We start from the raw sequence: 26,513 nt of genomic DNA, 5'->3' as shown, positions 1-26,513 counted from the left end.
TCATTTCACAAACCCTCCTCCACCTCGATACAATTGATACAACACAATAGTGCGTGTAATGACTTGGATAAAGGTGTGGACATAAGAGTGAAATAATGTGGTGGATAAATAATTTGGGTCTATATTTAAAGATGACATGTAAACTGTTTTAAGGTTTGTCAGACAAACAGAAAACCACATTCGAACCGTGAAGTTGAAAGAAAAAAAAAAATCATTTGCACTGAATGGGGATTCTTCAGCAGAGACAAGTATTTTGGAACTGTACAGTACCTGAGTTACTGTTCTTAGTACGCAACTGTAATCAGAGTTGGAATGTAATTAGATTTTCCTTTGAGGAACTTCTCTGCTGTAGTGATATGCGTGGCCTGTACTTTATCCTGCTAATCAACTACATTTTGAAAGCCAGCGTTGAACTTTTTACTCAGCTACATTTATTCAGTGGTCAGGGGTATACATCAACCAATAAATTCATGGACTGAGCTACTTGACTCTGTACAGTACATGAAATTGGCTCCACCTTATCAAGTTCAGTTGATTCAAAGCATTGATTATCATACGCACAGTCAAAAAAGTTTTCCTGAACAATGAACTGCTTCCTTTGCCTTCCAGTCTGAAAACCATTTTAGAATGAAACAATACAAGGTATAAAGTTGGAAATACAAAAATACAAAAAGTACAAGAATGAGAAAAAGAAGATGTAAATGTAGAGATGCAATGTACACTATGTTAATATATAGTATCAGTACAGCTAAACAGTATAATAGCATACAGTATTATGCAGCTATAACTATAATATACAGTATTAATGCAGTGTAACTACTAGTGCAAATATGCATACCTACAGTGAGTACAAGCAGGAGCGACTCTTACTCATCAATCTATTTCTAAATACAGTGATGGAATGTAAATAAGTACATTTATTCATGTACTGTACTTACCACACTTGTACTTCATTTGAGTGTTCCCATTTTCTGCTACTTCATACTTCCTCTGCATTACATTTTGGAGGCAAATTTTGAAGTTAACTATTTATTTGATAACTTTTCTTACTAGTTACCTTTGCAGAGTGCGTGCCACATCGGAGGCAAAGCAGCACATTTTCACACAATCAATTTATTTTGTCAGTAATCCGATAAATCTGAAAAAAGCTAAATATTGGGTCTGATAAACGACCAGGTGTTATAAATTTAAATGTACATTCACTGTATTTGTAATGTGCTCGGGAAACTTAGCAGAAAATAACTTTTAACACAGTATCTTTATTTTCATTTATTTATTTATTTGAAACTTACTACTACCTACTTTTGGGTACTTATAACAACACTGCCTCACTGTAATCTAATAATATCATGATTAATGTATCAGTTACTCTAAAACGGGCCATTGCAACTCTGACTTCTTTGGCTACTGGTTGCAACGCGCCTTTATTTGGTAACATGAGAAGTGCCTGTTGAAAATGACTCAGCCAAAGCTGTAGGGCAAGTCTGTGTGTGTGTGCGTGTGTGTGTTCGTTCCTCGGACAGATTCCTCGGGGCTCCACCCTTGCTCTCTGCTCTTCACCGTTCCAGGAACTGTTCTTCACTGCTGCTCCACATCTGTCCACCACAGCACAGATCCCAGAGCAGCGGACACAGACCAGCTGCTCCACAGCACCACTTTTTAACCCGTTTGCCGAGGCTGTTGGAGTCCTCTCAGGGTGCTGGGTGAGCAGAGAGAGGGTGTGGTGGACTGCCTCGTTTTAACACGACCGGACTCCCGCTGACAACTCTCACTTGGTAAGTACTGCTGAGATGTTGTAGTGTTTTTTTGTTTTTGTTTTTTTTGTGTTGTGTTGTGTTTTTAAAGCGGTTTAATGGCCCGGAGATGTATCAGACATGTCTTCTGGTTTTGACTGACTCGGTTTCCATGATGTGCTGGCAGCCTCCCATAAAGTCACCTTGTATTTTGCGGGCGCTATTCATAGCGGCGTGTTTGTCCTGCGGGCCGGGCAGCGCCTCGCACCTGAAAGGGCTGTTTTGTGCGCGGAGGAGGTTCGGTCCCGGGTGAGCAGGCAGGGGTGGAGTGGGCGCAGCCCGCCTGCTCCGGGCATGTCTCGCCTCGTGTTTTGAAGCTGCTCGGGCAGTCAAGTCAGCATCGGCGACGAAGACTTTAATTTAGCTGTGGTTGAACTGGTGAATGCTTTTGTTCTGACGCAGCACAAACACTGACGAGGCTCACTGTTCTGTGCGGTCGTCACTGAAAAAAACAAACAAAAACAAAACGTAGTTTACTTTTTATGACCGGGTGTTAACTTTGCTCTCAACTTGCAACACAAGACCGAGCTACGGTGCACTTCCTCCACAGGGAATAATCATTTTGTGTAGGGCAGACATCTTGATGTGTCATACAGGAGAAGCACAGGTGTGACCAATCACGCTAATTAGGGCTTCGTGCACTTTAAATGTCAATCAAGGTGAGACTATCAGCATGCACAGCACCAGGGCCTTTAAGCCACTGTGTAAACTGAATTCTAATATTTACTACATAGACTAGGTGAAATACAAACTCAGACATACTCCCATTGCAAACAATGTAATTATAATTTAGTTTATTTGATAGGGGCAATACAGGTTAACATAGTAACACTTTCACTCGTTACAAACAAGTCAATGTGATTGATGTTCTGCAGACAGAGATTATAGCCAGTGCTAGTTTCCAACTCCCATCCCTGGTTAGGCTTTTAATAGAAGAAAGAAGGTAAGAAGAGAGAAGTCAAAGTTACATAAATACACAATGAAATGTACAATACATCTAAAATCATATCAAGTCATGACCCATTAAAAATGCATACACCAACAAAATAACCAACAAGCTGTTCTCAGAGGAAATTAAGGTCCCCAGAAACACTGTTTGAGGTTAGAAAGGTGGCAGGGTCGGCCAAATGTAAGCAAAAGTAAAACAGTATGAATCTGTTGTTCTTTAAGGTCAGTTTGTGCTTTCATTTTATTTGAAAACAAAGACAGACTGATTACTTAATTTGTTTAGACAAATAAAAAAGAAAATCAGTCAACAACTTTATCTTCAGAATTTCATTTCATTTCTTTCAGATGTGTTGTTTAAAGCTGCTGTAAGTGTTGTCGTCGTTGTTGTTTTAGTTAACTTCCTGTCACGCAGTCAGCGATCCTGTCCCTCTTCTCTACTTTGCCACATGATCTTTGCCACACGTGCAGTGTTAATCCCCAGACTTGGCAGCCAATGGGAAGGTCCCGCTCTCTGTGTTCCCGGAGCAGACAGGACCACCACGGAGTTCTCTGCCCTGATTGGTTAAGTAGGCAGGGATACCAGAAAATGTCTTTTCTCTTTTGCTGGAGAGACTTAAGTTACCGACCAAACACAGAAAAATGACATATTGTACCTTTAGCGGTCCAAAACCCAAAGTTATTAATTTTTCCATAATGCAGGGTCAAAAAGAAACTTGAAAGCATCACAGTTGAGAACTTTTTCATTTTAGCTTGAAAAATGATTAAAATCACTGATTCAGTTACAGAAATTAATTCTCTGGTGATTGACCACTTGATTATTAAACTAATCTCTCTCACTCTAAGCTATTAAAGGTGCAGTATGTTGTTTTGGAGAAGAAATTTGAATCGGAAGAGAAACAGATCTTCCATGTCTTTCAGACTAAATGACATGACAGAATAAACAAACTGACCTCAAAGGACAACACAAGTTCATACTGTTTTATTTTGTTTATATGTGGCGGACCCTGCCACCTTTCTAGCTTCAGACCATGTTCTGGGGATGTTATTTTCCTCTAGAACAACTTGATTCAGTGATGGAAAAAGCAAATTTGTTTGTATTTCACCTCTGGTAAATATAATATTCTGATTTTGAATTTCTTCTCCAAAGTCTACACAGTGCCCCTTTAACTCACAAGAGGGATGAAACACACACAATTCTGATCATCCAAAAAAGTCAGGTCAGCCACCTACAGCCAAGAGAAACTACAGAAATTACATTATTTGTACTGCTCACCCTAACTGTACTGTGGATGGCAGAATGACAGAAAAATCCTCACAAAATACAGTCTGTAATAATAATAATAATAATAATAATAATAATAATAATAATGATGATGATGATGATGATGATGATGATGATAATAATAATAACAATAATAATAATAACAGTAATAATGATAATAATAACAATAACGATAACAGTGACAAAACAAGGTAGGTTTCGGTTATTTTTAAGAACACTTGACCCTTGAAAAGACAATGCAGAAGTATATACAGTATGTTAAGAGGAAGAAGTGGGAAAAGTCATTATGACACATAATGACACAGGCCACACACAGGAAGACTGTATTAGTAACAGTAAACCCTCAGTTATATTTATTTAAGCACACATTATAGGTTATGTAGTCCACAGCACCTTCAGACATTACCAAGTCAATTCAAAACTTAAAGTAAAGTGAAGTTTAAAATTTTTTTTAAAAATTGCCAAACCAGTTCTTGTTGTTGTTGTCGTCGTTTGCTTTATCTTGTCCGCCCACACGACAGACTCCACGTGACCTACAGTGTGTTGCATTTTTGGGCAAAGGGGTTTTACTGCTTGTCACGTATAAAGACACATGTGAGTCACTGCAGTTTATGTAAGGCTGCGTGGACGTAAAAGCAAACTTGTTAGTGTTGTCAAAGGGTGCATACTCTACAGCACTGACTCACAGCTTGGCGTTGGCAGTGCTGGTGACGCTGACACATAACAATCAGACAGTGGATATCGTCTCAGGCCTCCAGTTTGAGCCAACCGGTCGCTGTGACATATTCTAAATGTTTCCTGGAGTTACACCCTCTTATTCAGACACTCCTTGCGCCCTGCTGACTGTGTCTGAATGACCGAGTCAGTGATCAGCCCTGTGGCTCGCTCTCCGGTTGTTTGACTAGTGCAGATACATTGAAGCACTTTTTTCCATTTAGTGTTTTCCATCCTGTTGCTTGGTGCTGGGGATGTGAGGTAATGGCAGCACGAGGTGGAGCCAGCTCTTAAATTCCTTTACTGTGCGTATTCCCCTGAAAAGCCACAGTAAAAATGGAACTTAGAGGACATTTAGTATTTTCTAAATAACTGAACATAAAGGGACTCACTTAGAAACACAGGTCAGCGTTTTCAAGTGTGGTGGCCTAGTTTGTATTGTAATATCATGAGGAGTGTAATCATCTGCAAAATGTTAAGTGAAAGAGCTTTTAAAATCTAAATCATTCACATAGTAAAAGTGGGTGAATTTTGTTGGCAAAGCACTTAAAGCACTGTGTAAAAGTAGCACAAATCTTTTAATTTAAGTTCTGGAACATGAATTAGTTCAGCCACATGTGACAACATTGTCCTCATGTGTGAGGGGAAGTGGGTATGAGGTTTATTATTAGGGATTTCCCCTGGAGATGCATGTGGTGGTTCCTGAGCCTGCGGCAGTATTTTGGGAGCCACATCACTAAGCAGAACCATATGTTCACTTTCATATAGAACCCAAGATGTGTCCTTTAACTCAAGTACAATTATTGCTCAGCCAAATCTAATCTAATCTCTGGATAAATACACGCTTGTACAAACTCAGACACACTAACAGAAGCTCAGTACACAGGCCTACAGCCAGTCTGGGCTTTTTTAACTGACTGAAGCCAGAGTTGCACATCTATGCATGTGTGCTACTGTATCCTTTTTAAAACATTATTAACTTATTTACCTTAATATAACAGCTTGAAAATCATGTTGATGCTATAGTGTCTTGTAACAGGGTGAATAGTGTCTCTGTCCCTCTCGTATGTAGTGCTCCTACAGGTGGGAGCTCTACGTACGTTCAACTTCTACGTACAAGTTTTATAACACATCACTTTGTTATGACCTGATGAATTTGGTTTGTAGTTAGCAGTGTAGTTAGTTAGTTTCCTCTTCTAATGCTTTTGTAAATAGAATCATATAATTATGTTATATCATGTAATTTGGCTTTTCTTTTTAACGAATGTACAATAAAAAATTAAAAAAAAAAACTCTTATCACAGTGTCACAGTGAACACAGAAATGATGTCAATGAATTAAAAATATATATTGCCTTTATAAAATGACTATGCCACGTTTTATTCATATCTCCTATCCCTGCTCTATCAATTGGCATTTGATCAAAGCCCAAATGATACTGGATATTTGAGACCAGTACCATATATGCTGTATATGAGACTCAGCTGATATCATTTTTACATAAGCACATAACATAAACAAAACCGTTGGATCGGGATCCCTTAAATGTGGTTATTCAAGAGATACTGCATGTAAAGCAAGACTTCTTAGGCAACACTGAAATTATCTGGGATTACCATAAACATGTCTCTTGCTTTAATGAACTGCATTTTGTTGTTACTTGAACCTGGTTCAATTGATTTGGGACAGCACAACCAGCTGTAAACACAACATTGATATATTATCACCTCAGACTGTTGATATAGCCAACTTTAGCTAGCAGTTGTCACATTTACTCATTGAGCCCTTATAAGGCAATGTTAGCATTCATACGCAGTCGAGTGTCTGGCCAACCGACATAAACAGTATATGTGATCAGATATGGGTTCACCACTACTATTTTTTTCACAGTCATTGAATCCATTTTGATTATTGATTAGAGCAACAGTAAAGGCCCACATATACCAGATGCTGACACATCTGTGACAATGATTTGTTTTGCTCTTGTTGTTCTGTATTGTTCACCGTCTATGTTAAACACAGAAAAGTGAAATTCATGTGAACTTCCCTCCACCCAGGTGCAATGTCCAGGTCAGACTACCCTCCAGGGTACGATGACTCCCGGGGCCCGATGTACGCTCCTCAGGGTGGTAATTACCCACCGCCCCCTGCGTACGGCTTCCCTGCATATGGTGGTCCCCAACCAGGCCAGCCCTCTGCTCCCTACCCAATGGGTCCAAACACCCCGCTGTACCCAGGCCAGCCAGGGGGCTATCCTCCTGGCCCGTACTCAGGACAGCCTCACCCTGGTGGGCATCCAGGAGCTGGCTACCCCAGTCCCCCTCCCATGCCCCCTGTCATCCCACCTACCATACCATCAGATGTCTTGAGCTCTGGTAAGACGTGTGTCTTCTCATGGGATTAGCTTTTTTAAATGAATGTTGCATCAAAGTATCTAAAACATGTACACAGTGTTAAAGCTTAATTTGTTTAGAGAAAGTAAAACATTTTGTAAAATGATGCTTATTCACTTCCTGGCCTGGAGGTAGATGAGAAGATTGATACTGCCCACATTTGTCCAGTGAATATGAAGCTACAGGCAGATGGTTAGATTAGATTAGCATAAATCCTAGAAACAGGTAGCCTGGCTCTGTCTGAAGGCAAAAAAAAAATGATACTGCCTACTAACATCTTTTGTCTCTTTAGTTTAATATACATATAACCCACTATAAAGCCACATATTTGTTATTACAACTCAGTTTTTGTATCGATTAAACAAACTAGATGCCGCATGTTAATAAGTGAGCTGGCAGGCGGATTCTTTTACCATTTGTCAGATTGTCAGTTTGTCTGCAACTTCCTGAGAGTGGTATCAGTCTATTCATGTGTATTTTCCAATATATCAAACCAACAGTACCAACAGCATAAGGCCTTGTCAGTGACTCCTGTAGCTCTCTGTGGTCAATGCTCATATCTCTCTTGTAACTGATGACACAGGCGACGAGTTTGCGGCGCACGGCAGCGGTTGGGACAGCTTGAGCATTCGTCACGCCTTCATCAGAAAGGTGAAACACACTCGCCACACAAACCACGCTTGAGCGCCAGCTGGTGTGTCATGTCATCACACTTAAGTCACACAGCAAAGCTGATGTTTTTTTCTTGAAAATTAAAACCCAGCCAGATATATTTATTAATTTATAATGAAGTTATGTGACATTTCATACATAATCAAATGTTAAAATGTTTTGTTTGTGTCAAACATTTGAGAAAGAAGAGATGTAAGACACTGGAGTTGGCGCTGGCGTAGGATGGATTGAGAAACTCTTTTGTCTGTGTGTTTTTTAAGGTGTATTTGATCTTGGCCGCTCAGCTCCTCGTCACCACAGCCATTGTGGCCGTTTTCACGTTTGTGTGAGTATACAGAGTGTGTGTTTTCTGTGCTTGTGTCTATGTGTGTCACGCTGTTAACTGTGTTTCTGTTTCCCACAGCCAACCTGTCAGATATTTCGTGCAGAGAAACAGAGCGATTTACTGGGCGTCTTAGTAAGTCTCACTCTGAGGTGACACCACTTCATTTTAAGTTATGCACTTTTACAGAATTAGAAATAAATGTCATGTAATATTATTGTTTTTAGTGCCGTGTATATCGTGACCCACCTCGTGCTGGTCTGCTGTAAGGGCCCCCGGTGAGTGTTAGTTTGTAAGTTTTACAAAGATTATTTGTTAAAAAAAATGTTATAAAACTGCTTTTAATCTTATTTTCTCTTTGTAGGAGGAAGTTCCCATGGAACCTCATTCTGCTGTCCATCTTTGTAAGTCAGATGACTAGTGGTTGCCTTATGAGTCAGGAAGTAGATAAATCACACTGGCAGTTTGCTGGACTTGAATCAAGTCTATTCTTAGACTGAAATACTGACGCTTTCTCTAGGTTTTACTTACTAGACATTAGAGCTAAGCAGTGAGTGAGACTTGTCTCGGGACTGTGTTTGCATAATTTCTTTGGGATGTTGTGTCTGCGTCTTATCAGCTCTGTGTGCAGAATGGCTCCATGTATGACTGAATGGACCTGTGTCGTCCAACAGCACAGGTTGATGAGATGATCAAGACCACCATTGTTCAGCTTTGTCAGAGTGATTTCTAGATGTTCCTTTTTGTCCTGAATGCTGCAGTCCCGCTCTACTGCAACTGTTTTTCCTCTTTATTAAATATTTAAATCCACATGCCATCAGAGCACGTCCAGTGTACGAACTGCACGTCCGCTGCTTTCAGTGCCAGCTCTACAGTAAACATCTATAGTTCTCTAAGTGCATTTTCATCCCTAACTTAGTTGAATTCTTCACTTTTCATGGTTCACTTTGTAGATATTGTTAGTGTTATGTTTTTGTAGTCAGTGTTTTTAACACTTTTGATCATTAAGATAAAAATGGATGCTTTTAACTTGTCGGCTAGCCTGGCTGGCTTCCAACAAAGCTTTGCCTTTATACATGCAGTCGAACCGTTCACCCTTCTCTCTGACTTTTTATTATTATATATCATTATTAAGGTCAGAGCTTTACTGCTCACTTTGACAAGACTGTATATGTCAGTCACTTTAATTTTTGATATATATGTATATGTATGTATGTATATGTATTTAAGAAACAACAGCAAACTATTAACAATAAATATAAAGCGAGCTGTGGATAGTGAAGTAGTTTACCATGTTAAGGATGAAAAAGGACATGCAGCTCAGAAAGCAGATATACATAACACTACATTGTACAAGTGGAGAATATGTGTGTATAATGCAGTAATATATCATGTGTAATTATTTATTTATGGGGACTCTAAATATTGGCTTTTCACTTATTTTTCTCTTCACATGTGATGTAACTGCATTTTTCAATGGAAAAATAAAATAATCTATTTTTCTTTTTTACAGACCCTGGCTATGTCGTACATGACTGGATCCATTTCCAGGTGAGATAAACGTGTATATAGTTCGTCAATAGTGAGTAATCATCCAGTCTGTTTCCTTCTGAATGAACTGTGTTGCTCTTTGCTTTCAGTTATTATGACACAAAAGCAGTGTTTCTGGCTCTGGGTATCACTGCCGTCGTCTGCATCGCTGTCACCGTCTTCTGCTTCCAGACAAAGGTAGCATGTGTGTCTGTGTGCGAGAGAGCAAGAGCTTATCAGCTTCAAATAGCCACTGTGTGTTTGAACGGTCACGTGTGTATAAACAAGGCTGTTTGTGGTTTCCGTTTCAAGGTGGACTTCACCAAGTGCCAGGGCCTCTTCTGTGTCCTCGGGATTGTAATGTTTGTGACCGGAATCATCACATGCATTGTGCTGTCCTTCAAATATGTGAGTTGAGGAAGCACCGTTTCCTGCAAACACACCTTTTCAAGTTTTCGTTTGGTAATGACTGTTTGTTGTTGCAGATTCCGTGGCTTCACATGCTTTATGCAGCTATGGGAGCCATAGCCTTCACCCTGGTGAGTATTCTGCTGGTGGCTTTACGTTGTAATTCTTTACAGTAGTCCTTGTAGTATAACTTCATGTGTCACCCTCTAACTGATCTTCTCACAGCGTAACTCTGAATGTTTCTTGTATGTCTTGTAGTTCTTAGCGTACCACACGCAGCTGCTGATAGGGAACAGGAAGCACTCCATTGGTCCTGAGGAGTACGTGTTCGCTGCGCTCTCCATCTACGTTGACATCGTCCAGATCTTCATTTTCCTACTGCAGATTATCGGCGCTGCGACCAAATAGGTGCACACAAGGGCACACGACCAGCTTGGGTCATCAGGGTGCAAAACCATACCATGCTTTTTAAAACATTTAACACATAACAGCTTTGTTTTCAGAATCAGAATACCAATATGAAATCATGATGCACTCCAAGGAAGGGCTGAATTTTTAAATTTGAGATTTTGTCACAGTATAGGTTAATCCTATGCACATAAAATGCACTTTTTCTGAAATCAATATTTGTCTGTCTGCATTGGGCATATTACCAGTGGTAAAACAATAATACTGTAAATACTGCAAATATCTATAGACACTGGAATGTCGGCTGCAAAATTTATTCACTCTTGCTGGACTCAAGTTAAGGCAGACAGTGCCTGAGCTTCTTTCTCTGCATGTAGATGTATTTAACATAAACTGGGTCCATTTGAATGTTAAGGAAATGGGCATCTATGTTTGTTGTATAGGTCAAACTCTTAATTTGTTGATGGAAAGACCCACCTCTCCAGTTGGCATTGAAGTACAGCAGGGGTGGGCAGTATATGTGTCAGGATTTATGAAGTGAATGAATCACGAATCAATAGGAGACTTTTAATGTATTTCAGTTACCACTCAATAATTTCTAAACATTAGACATGTCATATTTATACTCACTGTTAAGTACATGGAATAGTTATGCTTCATTCCTTTCTGTGGGCAATTGAGGTGAACAAGTCACATCTGTCTAGACTACAGCCAGCAGCTGTTTAGTTTGGCGTAGCATAAAGATTGAAAACAGGAAAACATCTCACCTTGCGCTGACAGAAGGTAAAAATCTGCCTCTCAGCACCTCTAAAATCTCTGACTTCACATGTATTGTCTTTTTCATATATTCCATAAGAAAGTGTAAAAATCACCAGGTCATGCTTATGTGGATATTATGTGTTCTTCTTGGCTTCTAGCAGTAATTTTCATAAATCTATAGTGAAGCTGTCATTTCTTATAAGGTTTTTTTTTTTTTACAAATTGATTAACAAGGTACTAATGTTACTATGTGAGTTGAAGAGGTGCTGCTAGGTGGATTTTGTTACCTTTGACAGTCAGGCTTACAGCTTCCCATTGTTTCAAGTCTTAATGCCATGCTAAGCTAACCAGCTGCCTGCTGGCTGTAGGCTCACATTTGCTGTACAGATAGTGGTCTCGATCATCTCATCTGTCAGCAAGAAAGTATTTTTTTACTAGCTGCACAGCTAATTGAGCTAACTCGCTAATGGAAGGCACAGTTGGCAGCAGTTAGCGGTTATGATAGCAACATGCTGGCCCCTAATTGTTTCAACAAGTGGCCATTGCATACATATGTACATTTTAAGTTGACTCCACTGCACTGATGTCCCTTTTCCACCAACATGGTACCAGTTGAGTTGTTGGAACCATGAAATAGCACGTAATTCTTTGCCACGGTGCAGGTCATCACATTGTGCAACACCTTCAAGTGATTGCACATCCAGGATCACAAAGGTCCTGTACATAAGATAGCACCAGGTTGTTTTTGTTTGTTCTTTAAGAAATGGAAACAGAACTAGTTAAAAAAACAGAGCTAATTTGATGAAGAGTGTTTATAGGCCATGTTACAAAAACATATTACATGGTGTATGATGTTATAATTTGGTATTGGTCCTAATGACACAAGCAGGGATGCTCAAAACTACACTTACATCAGCAGTATTGAAACTTTGGTGATTGGTTTTCCCACCCCTTAAATCCAGTTCAGCCCACCTGCCTACAGCCTCAGATCTGCTGTTGTGGGTTCATATCACAAGGCCTATGCTGATCATCTTTAACACGTGTTGCTATAAACTGTTTATACATACATCACTACAGTGCCTTCACAACAATGTTCCTGAGATTAGATTTTTTTACTTAAAGTACATGTTGCAGTACTCCATAAGCTTTTATTATATTGTTACATACTGTATGTGCCTGTTTATATCTTCTTGTGTTCCAGTCAGATGTGGGTCTGTGCCAGCTGGGTGGGTGTGGCCATACAGCAACACAATCAATACCGCATTGTTAAATTATTGAAATATTCCTGAACGTCAGTGAGCTCCAGCTAATGTGGAGCTTTCCTGAGATGGTCCACACCACTCAGCTGGTCCTCCACACACAAGTACATCAGACCTGACCAAAGTTACATACACCCCTCGACTATGACCAACATTTTGTGTAGTACAGCTAGTCAGTGCGGGCTTTGTAAATATACATATCAATGATGAGGAGAGTCTGTTTGTCTTTTCATATCAAATAAAATTTGTATTTGTGAGTTTTCATGTGGTTCGTGTGCAGTTATACCAGTGAGGAATCTTGTTTATATATTCACAAATTTATAAATACATTTATATTTATTTCCTTTCTCATATTTATAACATCAGTATCATTGCTAATAAATGTGATCATCCTCCAGATTCAGTGAAGCAGTCGACATTAACAGTAAGATTCATCTGTGTTCATGAGAAAGAACAAAACCTGTGTCTTGATTTAAGACTGAAGCACATTCCCTCTACGATATCCATCCGTATTAGCCTTTAGAAGAATCATAACCGAGTTCTCAATGCCTCAAAGAGGTTTTGGATGTTTTAAAACTCAAGCTTGTGAAGTTGACACCCCTTCTGTAATCAGTCATTGGGTTTGAAGTGCATGAGACACTGCCTCAGTAGTGACATTCAGGATATGATATCTCAAAGCACTATCAGTCCAGTTTAGCTTCTTCTGCAGGATGGCGGTAGCGACTGCCTTCATACTCCCCCTCGTTTGACCTTTTCATTCTCTGTCGAATCTTCAACTGCTTCAGTCGGTTCTTGTCTACTTGCCTCTTGGCCAGGAGGAAGCCGATGATACCTGTGGGGAGGCCTATCATCCTGAAGGGGGGAGATCAAAAAAACTGTTTTACTCAGTGGGCAACATACACAGTATCCATTATTGACTATGAGCATAGGAAAAACATCAACATACTGTAGTGTAAAAAGAGCGAAAAGGGCGAGGGTAAAAGTGTTTGAGTCATGGTTAGAGAGCTAATTGTAATCTACTGTGCTCATGTTTCATCTTGTGATGAGATCATCCAGTCTTCCCTGTCTAGAAACACAATTTGCTGTGAAGGAGTGGCACAACTTGGGAAATATAAGCTGAACACATCCTGTACACTCACACAGTCTATTATTAGGTACACAAACTAATGCCCTTTTTTCACATGAGACTAGTACTACCAGAGGACCTCTTGAGATCTAGAAATGACTGTCCTACCTCAGTGTTTTTTGCAGTGAAGTCTGTTCACTGTCAAACTATTTACTGACAGTATCTCCTGGATGTGATGTCAAAGCTCTGTGTAACAAATGTTTCAGAAGCGGAGCATCTGTTCAACAGCAGCCACATTCTTAATATAGTTTAGAACTGATTTGCGCACTTTTTCCATGTGTTAAGGCATAAATACACATTGGCAGCTTATTTTGATTAAATAATTGATGCTTTGTGGCTAAACTCTGTCATCGCTGATCTTACTGCACAGCTGCTGACTGCTGTTAAACATAACAAGCCATGATCAAATTTTGATAATTGTTCAGTTGTTTGACAACAAAAAACAAATATGACCCCAAACCACAGAGATGTCAGTTTGCATGGGACTAATATCACATGACTCCTGTGTTTGGTGAACAATGGTAGGTACGTATGTATGGTAATATGCGGTGGAATCTTAACTTTCCAAATTACATGACAGATTCCTGTGAGAGTGAGATAATAGACGACTTCCTCATTAAAGTTTGTTATTATTATTATTATTATTACTTTAAAATGATTGTAGAAATTATAATGTAGATAGTATTATCTTCATGCAGGAAAGATTGTATACAATACGTTTGCAGTTGAGTAAATAATCTGCTGTGTCCGGCAACACTGTGTCTATATGACTTCTGGCCCATGAATATAAGCACTTGAACTGTTTCTCTGCAGTCTGTGAACATGTTAGCTGTCAATTTCTGCACAACAGCTGTCACTGCAGACAAGAGCACTCAATATATGTATTTCGCTAAATTAATAATTTAGCATATCAGACACTGAGACTGAGGAAATAAGCCAGCAGCAGACCAATGGGTTTTACCTAAACGTATCTCTTAATTGTATATATATTTTTTATCTTTACTCAGAAAATTATGCTTTTTCAAGAAGTACCCCAGGAGCAGTGCTCACAGTGCCGTGAAATGCTCTTTATTTCTAATCTAATAAAAAAAAATGGTTTGCTGATGTTTGGTGCAATGCTACCTTAGAAACAATCTGCCTCCTGACAAATGACAGTAGTGTAGATGAAAGCAGAATCTGACTAATCACAGTCAGTGATCTCTTTGTTCACGGTTACATTCAGGCAGCGGCTTGCTGGTCTCCAAATCAGTTATATTGATATAGGCCAAAATCACAGTCACGTTGCCTCAGTGGGCTTGTACAGTGAACAACATCCTTCATCCTTGGAACCTTTGAGTCGAGTGAGGAAGAAACACTTTGAACAGGGGGAGGAAAACAAGATGTGAGAAAACCTCAGGGGAGCCACAGAGGAGGGATCCCTCTCCCAGGACGGACAGACATGCAATAGATGTCTCATGTACACATCAGACCGACAAAATTACAATTTACAAGTTGCATTTTTCTCTAATATCTGATATAGTTTATTTGATACATAACAGTTTCCTGTTAAATGAATTATTTGGGACATAAATTCATTCTCATATTTAATTCCTCATTGTGCAATGACTTACATTACTTCGTACAGTATATTTTTATATTTCTGATGAGTTGTGCTTTACAAGGAGATCCCTTCTTGTGACAGTCACATGGATGTTGAGATCTGGGTGATGTCTTTTCAACTACAACTGTGTATCTGAAGTCTATGTTGGATGGGAACTTATATCTGTGCATAACACAACTCATTCTGCAGATGTACTAGTACCCTGTGTATCAGCTACTATTACTTTTACAGCTGCTACTTCTTCTGCTACCTTAAAACGCGACATAGTAGTCCAGGTACATTCACACAGGTGTGCTTTAGAGGTGTTTTTGCTCTATTTACTAAATGTACAAATCCTTCCTGGTTGTTGGACACAGCTGTGCATGACTGAAGAGTGGAGACTCACCAGGCATAGCCAATCTTCATCATGGGGTTCTTCGCCTTTTTCCTGGGGATGTATTCAGGACCTTCAGGTTCCTCCTCCTCTTCTTCCTCCGGAGCTCTCCTCTGCCCAGTGTGGGTGCCGGCTGTGCTCTGTGGCTGGGTGCTGCTCTGAGGCTGGGTGCTCCTGTGTGTGTCCGTCCTGCTGCACAGGGAGGCAGCGGGGGAGACATGTAGCCGCAAACACTGACACACTGCCGGGGTCTGGCTCCTCCGCGTGAGGAGCCACCGTCCGGGAACAAGGTGCACACCTAAACGAAACAAACACGTTTATTCTTCCACTGAAAAATTCATTTTGTCACCTTAGCGAGGAGGTTAATTTGGTGCCTGAGTCTGGTCACACCGGGAGAAAGTCATCTGTGTAATTCAAAGTTCCGACAAAATAACAGTCTGACGTTCATTACGCGATAGGAGGCCAAGCCGAAGGTCACTTCTATGTTCATTTTGTTTAACTGTGACTTTTTAAGAGTGGGTGTAAAATTAATACACCTGTGTTTACCTTTCAGTGCTGTCCTGACTGCCGTCACGTAGGGTGCCGCCATGTTTATTGAATAATGCCATTCGCGCGTGCGCAGTGCTACTACAATCGCATCCGTCTGCTGCCACCTACTGGTCAACATCGGTGTAGCGATTCTGGCGGAATTATTAATAGGGACTTTCAGGCAATTGCATACAAACCAAGCAGTGGTGTGTTTATGTCAACAGTTTATTTATTGTTCCAACATCTTCATTCACAACATAATTTTACAAAAAGACATACAATATAACTTGAATCCGGGGAGGCAAGGAAGCCTCGATGTATGCCTTTAATATACAGTTTTGGAGAAACAGCAATTCGGGGCGGTTCCATAAGCTTAGAGCCAAACGAACAGACAGAAGCCAGCAAACAACTGGAGCAAAGAGAGCAGCTTATTTACAAAAGTCAGTTTGAGCTAAAAAAAAAAAAAACACACTATTCTTTCCTTAAACAGCCCAGATTTGTTTGAACAGTACACACATAACTTCAAAAACATGGCGTATGACATGTCCAGTGCTACTATTATGTACACGTTACATAAGAGCAGTTAGAAACACCTTGAACATCTACTTTATTGTTGAAGTTTAACATCAGCAATGATGGAGGCTGTGAGGGCGGTGGAGGAAAACGAACAGATGGATGAAGGGAAAAGGGAGTTCAATCTTCAAGGATGTAGTTGGGGTTGACGACCAGAACAGCTTCTTCTTCTGTGCTCGCTGGCTCGGAGCCCTTCAGCCCCGCCTGAGACAGCTCAATGAGGATGTGATCCTGTTGAAACACACACAAAACACACACCTCGTCAGTTATTGTCAAAACTTGGATAACAACGACTGAGCTTTGTATTTGCGGAGGATGGACTCACATAGTGCACCAGCCTGTGGAGGACCTTCTCGATCAGACCCTTCTTATTGACCAGGTCCTCCTCAGAGTCGATCTCTGACTCGATCTCCTTCAGGTACCAGTTCACCACCGCACTCTTCCTCAGCTCCTCCTCTTCCTCAGCTGCAACACAGAATATTGGTCAGAACGTTGGAGTGAATGATTTAAAAAAAAAAAAAAAAAAGCAATTCTGGAAACTTCTCAGTTGTATGAAGTGGAACCTCTCTTACCCTCCTCTGCCCTGCGCAGATGCAGCACAAGCAGGTTGGAGATGCGTCTGTACTCGGTGAAGGACAGGCGGAGGGACGGTTTGGGCTGGCCGCCAGGCTCGCCGTTGGTGTGACCATTAATTCCGTTGACGTGTCCGTTGACGCCGTTAACATGGCCGTTTACGCCATTCACTCCGTTAGGCACGGCGTTTCCTGCATGTACATGTTTTTATTAGTCAAAGACTGATGATGCCTGTCGATCTACTGTGTAACATTTTATCTCGGTGTGTAGATTTTGTCCGTACCGTCCTGCTGCTGCTCCTCCTCCTCCATTTCATCCTCCTGCTCCAGGTTGATGTCGGGCGTCTCCACTCTGATGATGGATTTGTTTAGGAGTCTGAAGGCTTCCTTCACATGCTTGGGCTGCACCTGAAAACACAAAGAGACAAGGACACGGTCAACACTGGATTATGTAATACAGTTGTGAGCAGTTACATTACAAACATTATTTGTCACTTTATGTCATTCATTGCCCACCTCGTCACAGCAGTGCATGCGCGCCATGCCCTCCGACAGGCGGATCATGCTCTCCAGCTGTCGCACCGTTATCCTCCAGGCCGACTTGGACACGCCTCCAGAGCTGTCGCGCTGACGCAGGCGCTTGTACTGCTCCACGATGAACTCTTCGGACTCGCTGGAGATCTACAAACAGGGCAACATCCGACGGTTAACACAGATCACAAGAGCACAAAGCCCGATGGGAACGCAGAATCAGCGGCGTCGGACCCGCACCTTAGGTTTGAACTGCCTTGCGAAGAGCAGGTATCTGCGGATCTCATCCAGAGTGTACAGCCTGTCCACAGACTCCTCGATGCGGGAGTGCAGGTCCACGATGCGTCTGGCGATGGCGTAGTCCGTCACCTGGGATACAGACAGAGGCGCACGCAGCTTTAGATCGGTTCAAATAAAAACGCAAGAGCGCTAATAAAGAAAAAGTGTTTGTTTTATAAATCAGCACAGAAGCAAGTTAACGGACCTCATTGCAGTCATCCACCAGGATGAAGAAGAGGTCGAAGCGGCTCATGATGGGGGCGGTCAGGTTGACGTTCTGCTTCAGGCTCTTGCTGCGGTCGTAGCGCCCTCCGACCGGGTTGGCGGCAGCCAGGATGGATGTGCGAGCGTTCAGGGTGGCCTGAGGAAGATGGAGGAAACGCCTGGTTATGCTGCTGCAGAGACGGTCCATTGTCTAATTTTAGCACTATTCAAGCTTTTCCAGTAGCTTACAGCAGTGTTAAATCACTTTGTTTTTATCTATAAAGAGTGTGTGACTGAGTACTGCAGACATAAAGATCAAATCAACAGGCCTATGAAGTCTTAAATGTGTTTTTATGCCACATCTTTACATTTATGTAATTAAATGTTAGACAAAACCGGCTTTTATTTTCAGTTAAGATGGCAGCAAGAACAAGCGTTCAGGATTAAGAAGGACCAAAATTACATAACGCACCTTTAAATGTTCTCAAATCAAGTAAAACAAATCAGGTGTTGTACTGAGGACATTTTTGTTTTCAATTTAAAATCACTAGAAATTAACGTCCCTTGCTGGAAAAGAGAGAGAATAATGCAGTTTGCCGCACAAGACTTTAGTTTAATTTAGACTTTAATTTTTTTTTAAATTTAAACTAGAAATGTAGAGAGAACACTTGAAACAAACAGACAATCAAAATTAGGTGTTTCATATTTGAAAATGAAATCACCTGTCAGTAAGTAGATTGAGTAACAATCCTATATAACCTGCCTAAGTCAATTCAAACCAATTCATTTTTAAAATAATTTGGTTAAAATTTCAAGCAGCTTTAAGCACTCGATTTAAAATTCAAAGCTCTTTTCAAAACTTTGAAAACACCACATCAAACCTCAAGTGTTAGAGGATTTGCAGCACCCATATGAACCCTGCAGAGGGAAGTGAAAAGCCTTCTGGGTAATAGCAACTGAATTTTGGCTTCTTGGCTTCTTTCTTGACCAATTAATGATGTACATTTACAGGAATCCAGGCCGAGCCAGTTTGGACCCTACACTTTCCTCTTTTGCCACAATTGACTGAACAAATGTCGCTACATTTTTGTGACATCATGATCCCAAACAGACATAACGGAGTCTTTAATTTGATTATCTTTATGCTGCCCCGGCCGCCATTACCTTGACTCCAGCCTTGGTGATGCTGATGGTCTGCTGCTCCATGGCTTCATGGATGGCCACCTGGTCCTTGACATCCATCTTGTCAAACTCATCGATGCAGCAGACGCCCTGGAGAAAGAAACAGAGCGCTGGCGGTAAACACCACTGAATGCACTTTCATAACGTTGCTCCCTCGCCGTCAGCAGACGCTCGCAACACTCACGTTGTCGGCGAGCATCAGAGCTCCGGCCTCGATGACAAACTCGTTGGACTCCTCGTCTCGGACCACAGCTGCCGTCAGACCTGCAGCCGTGCTGGCCTTCCCGCTGGTGTACACCGCCCTGGGGCTGAACTCCTCCACGTGCCTGCAAACACACACACACACACACACATTTAAAAAGTACCATTCAGACCGACAGCTCCACGTGTCCTACAATCTCTACATAGCTGAAGGAAACTTTGCTACGTTGCGTCACATACTTGAGGAACTGGCTCTTGGCAGTGCTCGGGTCTCCGACGATGCACACGTTGATGTCTCCTCTCAGCGAGGTCCCCTCCATGGTCGTCTTGGGAACGCCTCCGAACAGCATCAGCAGGATGCCGCGCTTCACCTCGTCGTTTCCTGCGCAGTCAAATTCACCATTTAGCTAAAACTTATGCTCCTAAAAAAAACATCTAACAAAGCATTCCTGGCTGGAGAAACTGTTAAAAGACAGTCGGAGCGCTGACCGTGGATGGTGGGGAAGAGGCTGGTGCACAGGTTGTGGTACAGATTCTTGTCTTGGCTCATCTCGAACACCTTCTCCCACTCCTTCTCCGTCATCTGGCTCTTGATGCTCTCGGCCGTCTGCTCCTCCTCCCGCAGCTCCTTACCGCCAAACTACAACCAGACGACACACAAACACATGAACACACGTTGTAACGTTGAAAGATAAGCATGTTTGAAAATATTTTCCTTTTTTTTTTTTCCTAACATTAAACTGAATGTCTTCGGGTGGTGGACAACAACTAGACATTTGAGAACATCATCCTTGGAACACTGATGGACATTTTGCAAGATATTCTGAAATTCATGGCCCAAACATCTAATCGACGTGACGACCAGCTTGTCATTATTAGCTTGCGTGAGTCTCTTACTCTTGGGTTAGTTGGGGCCACGTTGCAGGCCAGGAAAGCCAGTCTGTACGAAAGCTCCCGGACTCCCAGAGCCTTCAGCCCCCTCACACCCTCAGAGTCGTAGCCCTGTGGTCCTCCGGCTACACGGGTGCTGGTCTCTGCTCGCACTCCTGGAGAGGGGGGCGATAATGAGGTGTCCGATTAAACGAAACAATTAAAATGATGTTGTGAAGTACTTTCTTAGGTCAACTGGAGGCTCGAGGTCGTACCAGGAGTTCGGAGCTGGGAGACATCGGGCACCACGATGAGGGTCCCGGTGAAGTCGCAGCGGTCTCCGGCCTGAGCCGTCTCCACTGCCTCAGCCCTCAGCACGACCTCCAGCGAGCGCGGGATGGAACCGCGGGGCAGCTCGGCCTGCGTCTCCTGGATGCGCACCTGAGCGTTAAGAGACAAGAAGTAATCAGACGCCGCCGCGCTGATGCTGCCACCAAGTGCGCCCGTTTCATGCGCGTCCTCTCTCTCCCCCCTCCGTTACCTTCTGGAAGTCGATGAACTTGGACTTGTGCGTGTCGAGGTGGAAGCGCGTGCGGTTGTTGCAGACGGGGTTCCTGCAGATGGTGGGCGGCGAGTATTTGAACTGCTGGGGGACGTCTTTGATCAGCCCCTGGCAGTCCATGCACAGGAAGGTTCCGCTCACCTGCGACCACAAAGGAGGGCGGAACAATCATCAGACAAGTTTCAACATTGCTGCTTTTATCAGAGTGGCAGCCACCGCACCGGTTATTTTCACGCATGTGCCGGAATGCAGGATATCGTACCAGTTCAGGGTGGACCGGGTGCGTCCTCACCACCTGACCGCTGATCCTCACCAGGCTGCCGATGCGCATGGACGACAGCTCACGGATCCTGCGTCACACACAGGAAGAGGGGTCGGATTTGATATACTGCTCGAGCTTTACATTTCAAACTAATCACTCAGACTACTAGAAAAGGGTGTGTCATGCGTCTTACTTGTGCCTGGTGGGCAGATCCTCCAGGGCCACGTAGAACTCTTTGTTGAGGGGAACGTTCCCATGATCCCGAGCGAAGTTGCGCACCGCCCGACAGAGGAAGGGGTAAACTCTGAAAACAGAACCCTTCAGGTCAGTCCACAGCAGTCGGTCTGTGGCCGTTAATGCACCGACACAGATCGTGTAATGTGCACACTTACACTTACTATGTTAGCAGTGGTAAGCTGTAATAGATTACTTTTACCCAATACTGTATTTTTGTGCAATTTTAAGGTACTTTACTTACTTGTACTCTTCTACTGTATACTGCACCTCTAATCAGGCAGATATTGTACTTCTTCCTCCACCACATGTATCTTACAGTTGGCACTTTGCAGATTTTTATTTATATTTTTAATAAAATTTTACGCGCAATATCTTCTTTATTCTTACTTTTTATCTTTTATTCCTAATGAATAAAGAATGATATAGTAGTCTGTAACTATGCATACACATACAATAGTCTCACATCACTCTGGTCTTGAGTGAAATCAAATACAACAGTGTGTGTTCCTACAGAAAACATGATTAAAAATATAGATATTCTATAAATTGCTCTACTGTGTCTGCATGTGCAACAGGAAAGTATTAAAGTTATGTTATATTAATGTTGTGACACTAGGACTGTGTTCCTGACTACATTTTTAACAGGTACAGTAATTGTATTGGATTACATTTTTAGAAGTAAGAGTTACTTCAAAAAAATTAACCCTAACCCAACCTTGAAGTGGGTCATTCTATATAGAGGACTTTTACTTTTAGTGCTCAGATCACATACATACTGACCCTACTCTACTAGTTTTGTACTTTTACTTTAAGTTTTGAATGAAGGACATTCCCTTGTAATAGAGTACTTTCTTATTGTATATCAGAGTAGCAGCTTGACCGGTGAGAGGGTGGAAGGTAACACGGTGTCGGTCAGCTCACCTGTAGTATTCCTCCTGGATGGTGGTGGCCAGCTCCTGGTTGAAGCCCTCCAGGTCCGTGAAGCTCACCAGCAGGGTGTTCCTCTCAGGCCGGATCAGCTCCTCGGCCTCCCGGACATACTTCACCTCCCCATCCCCGGTCTGGAACCTGCACACGGCCACAGAGAGATGATCAAACTCTAAATGACTGATCAACAAAGCATCCGATGATCGAAAATACCGTTTACATTAAAGAACATTCTGAAGATATCGGTTCGTGTGCAGCGCGTTCTGGGGCCGACAACAACACAATGAAGCCTGCTGCTGCTGACTGACTGACTTACTCCTCCAAGAAAGCCTGGAACAGCTTCTGGCATTTCTCAGCCAACTCGTCCTTCACCATCTCTCCGGCATTCTCCGCGGTCGTTGTGGCAACATCCATGTTGAAACACCGTCAAACTGCGACCAGAGGTTCAGAAAGTCCCGCAAAGTAGAGAACCGCACCGCTGCCAACCGGACACACACGCAGCACGCTCGAGTCCTGACAACAGAGCCACAGTTTCGCGCGAAAAGGGAGCCACGTGATCTTTGGCGCGCCGCTCTCGACCAATCGGCGATAGCATGCAAACGGTCTCTGGCCGGTGACCAATCAGGGGCAACTGACGCGAGTCTTTCTGCTCTTTCCCGCGGCACGTTTCCTGTTTCTGGCCAATAAAGTTCAGCAGGAAAAAAATGGAGATTCAAAAAGTGCTCACTTGTTCTGTTCTGTCTTTGTCTCACAGCATTTTAACTTGACGTAAGGTAGACATAATACAGACAATATATTAACAACACATTATTATTATTATTATTATTATTATTATTATTATTATTATTATTATTATTATTAACATGGCAATGTCGTTGTTAGTTTGATTGTTACATACTATAACAACTGTAACATCGGTCGTGTATGAAAGCCACAATTGCAGTGTAGTGTTGTAGTTCCTCACTGCGGCCACTGCATGGCGCTGAAAACTCATTTTTGTAGGAGAAGAATGAACAGTAAAACTCCACACAATACAATGTCACACTAAGCTATGCCATACAGATATATGTGAGTATTTGTTATATTAACAAGTATTTTTTTTTTCTGACCGTGGTAAACCCTCCTGGTGACAAACTTTCAAAATAAAACAATTAAAACATACAACTGTAGGCTATGCCAATTTAACTGGGGCTTTGTGTATGTGTGTGTGTCCGTGTGTGTTTGTGTGTGTGCATGTGCATTTTTCTTTTGTTTCTCACTCAAAAGGACACAAAATAGACTCTCTTGGCTGAAAATGGATGGATGGAATAATAATAATAATAATAATAATAATAATAATAATAATAATAATAATAATAATAATTACTATGTATAAGCAAGAACAACAAAAATGAAATAACAACACTAACTGTACATTCTACTAGAATATATTCATATATACAGATAAATAAATAATGCTATAACTTAATTCTTAATTATTGCACATTAGAGACAAACAATATTGAAGGAGCTCAGCCATCTCAGAAAATAGACACGACTCTGTCCCTTCCTGTAGAGGGCGTTAGTGTTCTTCCATCCCTATTATTCTAATAGGGTGAAAGGTGTCTCTGTCTCAGCTGCTCCGCCCCCCATCCCTTGTTAGTAACCTCAGTGGATGGTAGGATCAGAGCATTACAAACATGTTTACTTCAGCGTTCATGTTTTCAACACAGAACATTGTTATGACTTCATGAATTTTGTTTGTAGTTAGCACCCACATAACAAATCACACAAAATACCAGTTTCTACAAAATGTTGCTTTAAGAAAAAAAATGTGTGTCAGTTCAGCTTGACCTAGAGACAACTGTTAAAGTCAGTTAGAATACTATAATTATTATAGGCACCTGGGTGATGCAGAATAATAAATAACTATTCATCCAGCGTTGCCAGTGTAGGTCAGTAGGAAGCCAGTGAGGGATGATTGTTGCAGATCCGTCCACACAAGTGATGTTGTCGGGTTAGCAGAGAACAGCAGCTGTTATCATGGTCACTGGGTTCACATCAACTACAGTGTATGCTAATAGGCAAAGGAACACATAAACAAAAGAGAATGTTGACACTTCTTTGCTGTGGATTAACATGCCATTGTTACAGTCCTCAATCTGAGCTGACCACAGCAGCTGTTACTGAGACTTTTATTAACAGTAGTATAAGCTGTAGGAGTGTGTGCTAGGTGGAAGAAACGCTGTGCACCAGATATTTTGTCTGTCTCATCACTTACAGTAGGACGAAGCTGAATACATACATAACCTACTGTCTATGACAACTGCATCCAAAACCACGAACAACATTGTGTAGTGAGTTTGAATGACCACTGGAGGAGGCTGTTCATTGAACACACCCTATCCTAACCCTCATAATAATACTAGTGGTTATAATGGCTGGGGAAAAGTAGAACCAGTCCACTAACATCAGCGTCAGATGTAACATCCCAGTATTCATTTATTTCATTTCATATCAAATATTTGAAAAATATCTTACAGTTTTTCTTATAGTGAAATATTAAGTCTTCTATACTTGAATAGAAAATTCAAAATTATTTAAAAAAAAAAATAAAATAAATGATTTGCTTATTTCTGAACACCTTTTCTTTCCCAGTGACAACAGAGCAAATACCAGCTGATGAAAAGCATGAGATGCTGAAAGCTTTGTGAGAAATCTAGTAAGTAGACCTATGATTTTTGTGAAAGTGCTCTTTGTGTGCTCTGAGTGTTTGCCCAAGTATTATTAAAGGTGCAGTATGTAAGAAGTGTCGAATTCATACTCCAAACCAATAGGGGGCAGCATATCATTAGAGTAACAACCGTTAACTGCTGCTGACTGTAGTTGCCATGAGCTAGTTAGCTCAGTCCAGACCATTCTGTTGATAACTATCTTTATTATGGGGACGTTTTCAACTAAAAATTGTACGTATTGCACCTTTAAATATGGTTACAGCTACTATTATCATTATCTGTATCTGATGATGCTTTATTGTTGACAAACACGTACAAAACACATTAAAAAAAAAACTCTTATTTCTGCTGAAAACTACATTATAATGTGTTGTTAAAAATGTATTAAAAATCATTAGAGTTTATATAGGATGGATGATGGGTGAGCAGGAGGATTTTTTAATATGTCTATCTGTTAGTGTAGAGAAAGGAGAGAGCACGGGGGGGACATCCAGACTTACACAACAAGTCAGCCTCCACAGTACCATCTGTGACCAGCACTGATTCCTCTTCCATTATTCCATTAATTTCTATTTCTGTTCCCACATCATTCTCACGTCTCCACCTGCTGAGGTCAATACAAACACTCCCGGCAGGCTATTGGTTTCACCTGTCACATTGTATTAATCCACCAGGAACAAAGCAGGAAGTTATCTCGGGCCATTTGGATGCAGCCCAGTCTTTCTCTCCGTCTTTATTTCTCCTTTTGTCTTGACCTCTGCTTTTCCCACGATTGTTCAGCAGCAGGAAACTCAGGCTGTCTGAATATGAGGGAGCCTGACCATCTGTAGGCACACACGCACGCACACACACACACACACACACACACACACACACACACACACACACACACACACACACACACACACACACACACACACACACACACACCCCCGGAGCTTCAGTGCAACATCTATGTTGGTGAGGAGGGGTTTATTTATATATTTACACCTTTAAATACACAAATGTATTATTTCACAATACATATTTACTTCTGAGGCAGTGTAAAAGCGCCTCAACACTACATTTAAGCAGCAACGTTTCACCACTGGTTCTGACTTTACAGAAGCTGAAGATGAAAACTCTGCTGGTGTCAGATTTGTTGCAACTGTTTGCTCTTACAAGCTGCAGGATATGAAAGAGGAGAGCCGTTTCCTTGTGTACTTGTATCCACGTGGTGACACATTCTCATTGTTTTTCTGGGTTACTCCAGCACACTGGACTTGACACGAATCCGTGACTGGG

The 26,513-nt window shown here is 41.6% G+C and overlaps 3 protein-coding genes across 3 annotated transcripts; 1 reads left to right on the top strand and 2 right to left on the bottom strand.

Annotated features, from left to right (window-relative positions):
• The first annotated feature begins 124 nt into the window (after window positions 1–124).
• On the top strand, window positions 125–12,749 carry LOC119011513 (protein lifeguard 3-like). The gene is made up of 12 exons (XM_037084694.1): window positions 125–1,775; window positions 6,795–7,112; window positions 7,714–7,781; window positions 8,063–8,127; window positions 8,206–8,259; window positions 8,352–8,402; window positions 8,489–8,528; window positions 9,638–9,675; window positions 9,765–9,852; window positions 9,967–10,062; window positions 10,140–10,193; window positions 10,321–12,749. Exons 2-12 carry the CDS (start codon window positions 6,800–6,802, stop codon window positions 10,468–10,470), a joined length of 1,017 nt encoding a protein of 338 aa, XP_036940589.1. The 5' UTR covers window positions 125–1,775; window positions 6,795–6,799; the 3' UTR covers window positions 10,471–12,749.
• Window positions 12,750–12,793: 44 nt separating this feature from the next.
• On the bottom strand, window positions 12,794–16,281 carry si:ch73-71c20.5 (DUF4748 domain-containing protein). Its single transcript, XM_037084696.1, has 3 exons — window positions 16,134–16,281; window positions 15,600–15,885; window positions 12,794–13,340 (listed from the first exon to the last, which is right to left on the bottom strand). Exons 1-3 carry the CDS (start codon window positions 16,252–16,254, stop codon window positions 13,172–13,174), a joined length of 576 nt encoding a protein of 191 aa, XP_036940591.1. The 5' UTR covers window positions 16,255–16,281; the 3' UTR covers window positions 12,794–13,171.
• A 43-nt stretch (window positions 16,282–16,324) lies between these two features.
• Window positions 16,325–23,065, bottom strand: mcm6 (minichromosome maintenance complex component 6). Its single transcript, XM_037084691.1, has 18 exons — window positions 22,832–23,065; window positions 22,510–22,656; window positions 21,545–21,655; window positions 21,352–21,439; window positions 21,069–21,230; window positions 20,803–20,968; window positions 20,555–20,703; window positions 20,147–20,297; window positions 19,898–20,039; window positions 19,641–19,782; window positions 19,439–19,546; window positions 18,276–18,431; window positions 18,032–18,160; window positions 17,777–17,941; window positions 17,545–17,668; window positions 17,261–17,452; window positions 17,014–17,153; window positions 16,325–16,919 (listed from the first exon to the last, which is right to left on the bottom strand). Exons 1-18 carry the CDS (start codon window positions 22,927–22,929, stop codon window positions 16,809–16,811), a joined length of 2,481 nt encoding a protein of 826 aa, XP_036940586.1. The 5' UTR covers window positions 22,930–23,065; the 3' UTR covers window positions 16,325–16,808.
• Between the last annotated feature and the right edge of the window lie 3,448 nt (window positions 23,066–26,513).

The sequence above is a fragment of the Acanthopagrus latus genome, chromosome 21, assembly GCF_904848185.1.
Source record: "Acanthopagrus latus isolate v.2019 chromosome 21, fAcaLat1.1, whole genome shotgun sequence".
Taxonomy (NCBI): domain Eukaryota; kingdom Metazoa; phylum Chordata; class Actinopteri; order Spariformes; family Sparidae; genus Acanthopagrus; species Acanthopagrus latus.
This window is presented reverse-complemented; position numbering and strand designations above follow the sequence as displayed.

Bases quoted from the DNA above. Each gene is read 5' to 3' on its own strand.
- mcm6 (XM_037084691.1), bottom strand. From the start codon at position 22,929: ATGGATGTTGCCACAACGACCGCGGAGAATGCCGGAGAGATGGTGAAG. The intron at 20,298-20,554 runs GTAAGAGACTCA...GTCTGGTTGTAG, and splicing joins TGGCCCCAACTAACCCAAGA to TTTGGCGGTAAGGAGCTGCG. The intron at 17,669-17,776 runs GTGGGCAATGAA...TTGTGTTTTCAG, and splicing joins GCATGCACTGCTGTGACGAG to GTGCAGCCCAAGCATGTGAA.
- si:ch73-71c20.5 (XM_037084696.1), bottom strand. From the start codon at position 16,254: ATGTTGACCAGTAGGTGGCAGCAGACGGATGCGATTGTAGTAGCACTG. The intron at 15,886-16,133 runs GTAAACACAGGT...TGTTTCGTTTAG, and splicing joins AGTCAGGACAGCACTGAAAG to GTGTGCACCTTGTTCCCGGA. The intron at 13,341-15,599 runs GTGAGTCTCCAC...TCCCCCCTTCAG, and splicing joins ATGAAGATTGGCTATGCCTG to GATGATAGGCCTCCCCACAG.
- LOC119011513 (XM_037084694.1), top strand. From the start codon at position 6,800: ATGTCCAGGTCAGACTACCCTCCAGGGTACGATGACTCCCGGGGCCCG. The intron at 7,113-7,713 runs GTAAGACGTGTG...CTGATGACACAG, and splicing joins ATCAGATGTCTTGAGCTCTG to GCGACGAGTTTGCGGCGCAC. The intron at 8,260-8,351 runs GTAAGTCTCACT...TATTGTTTTTAG, and splicing joins GCGATTTACTGGGCGTCTTA to TGCCGTGTATATCGTGACCC.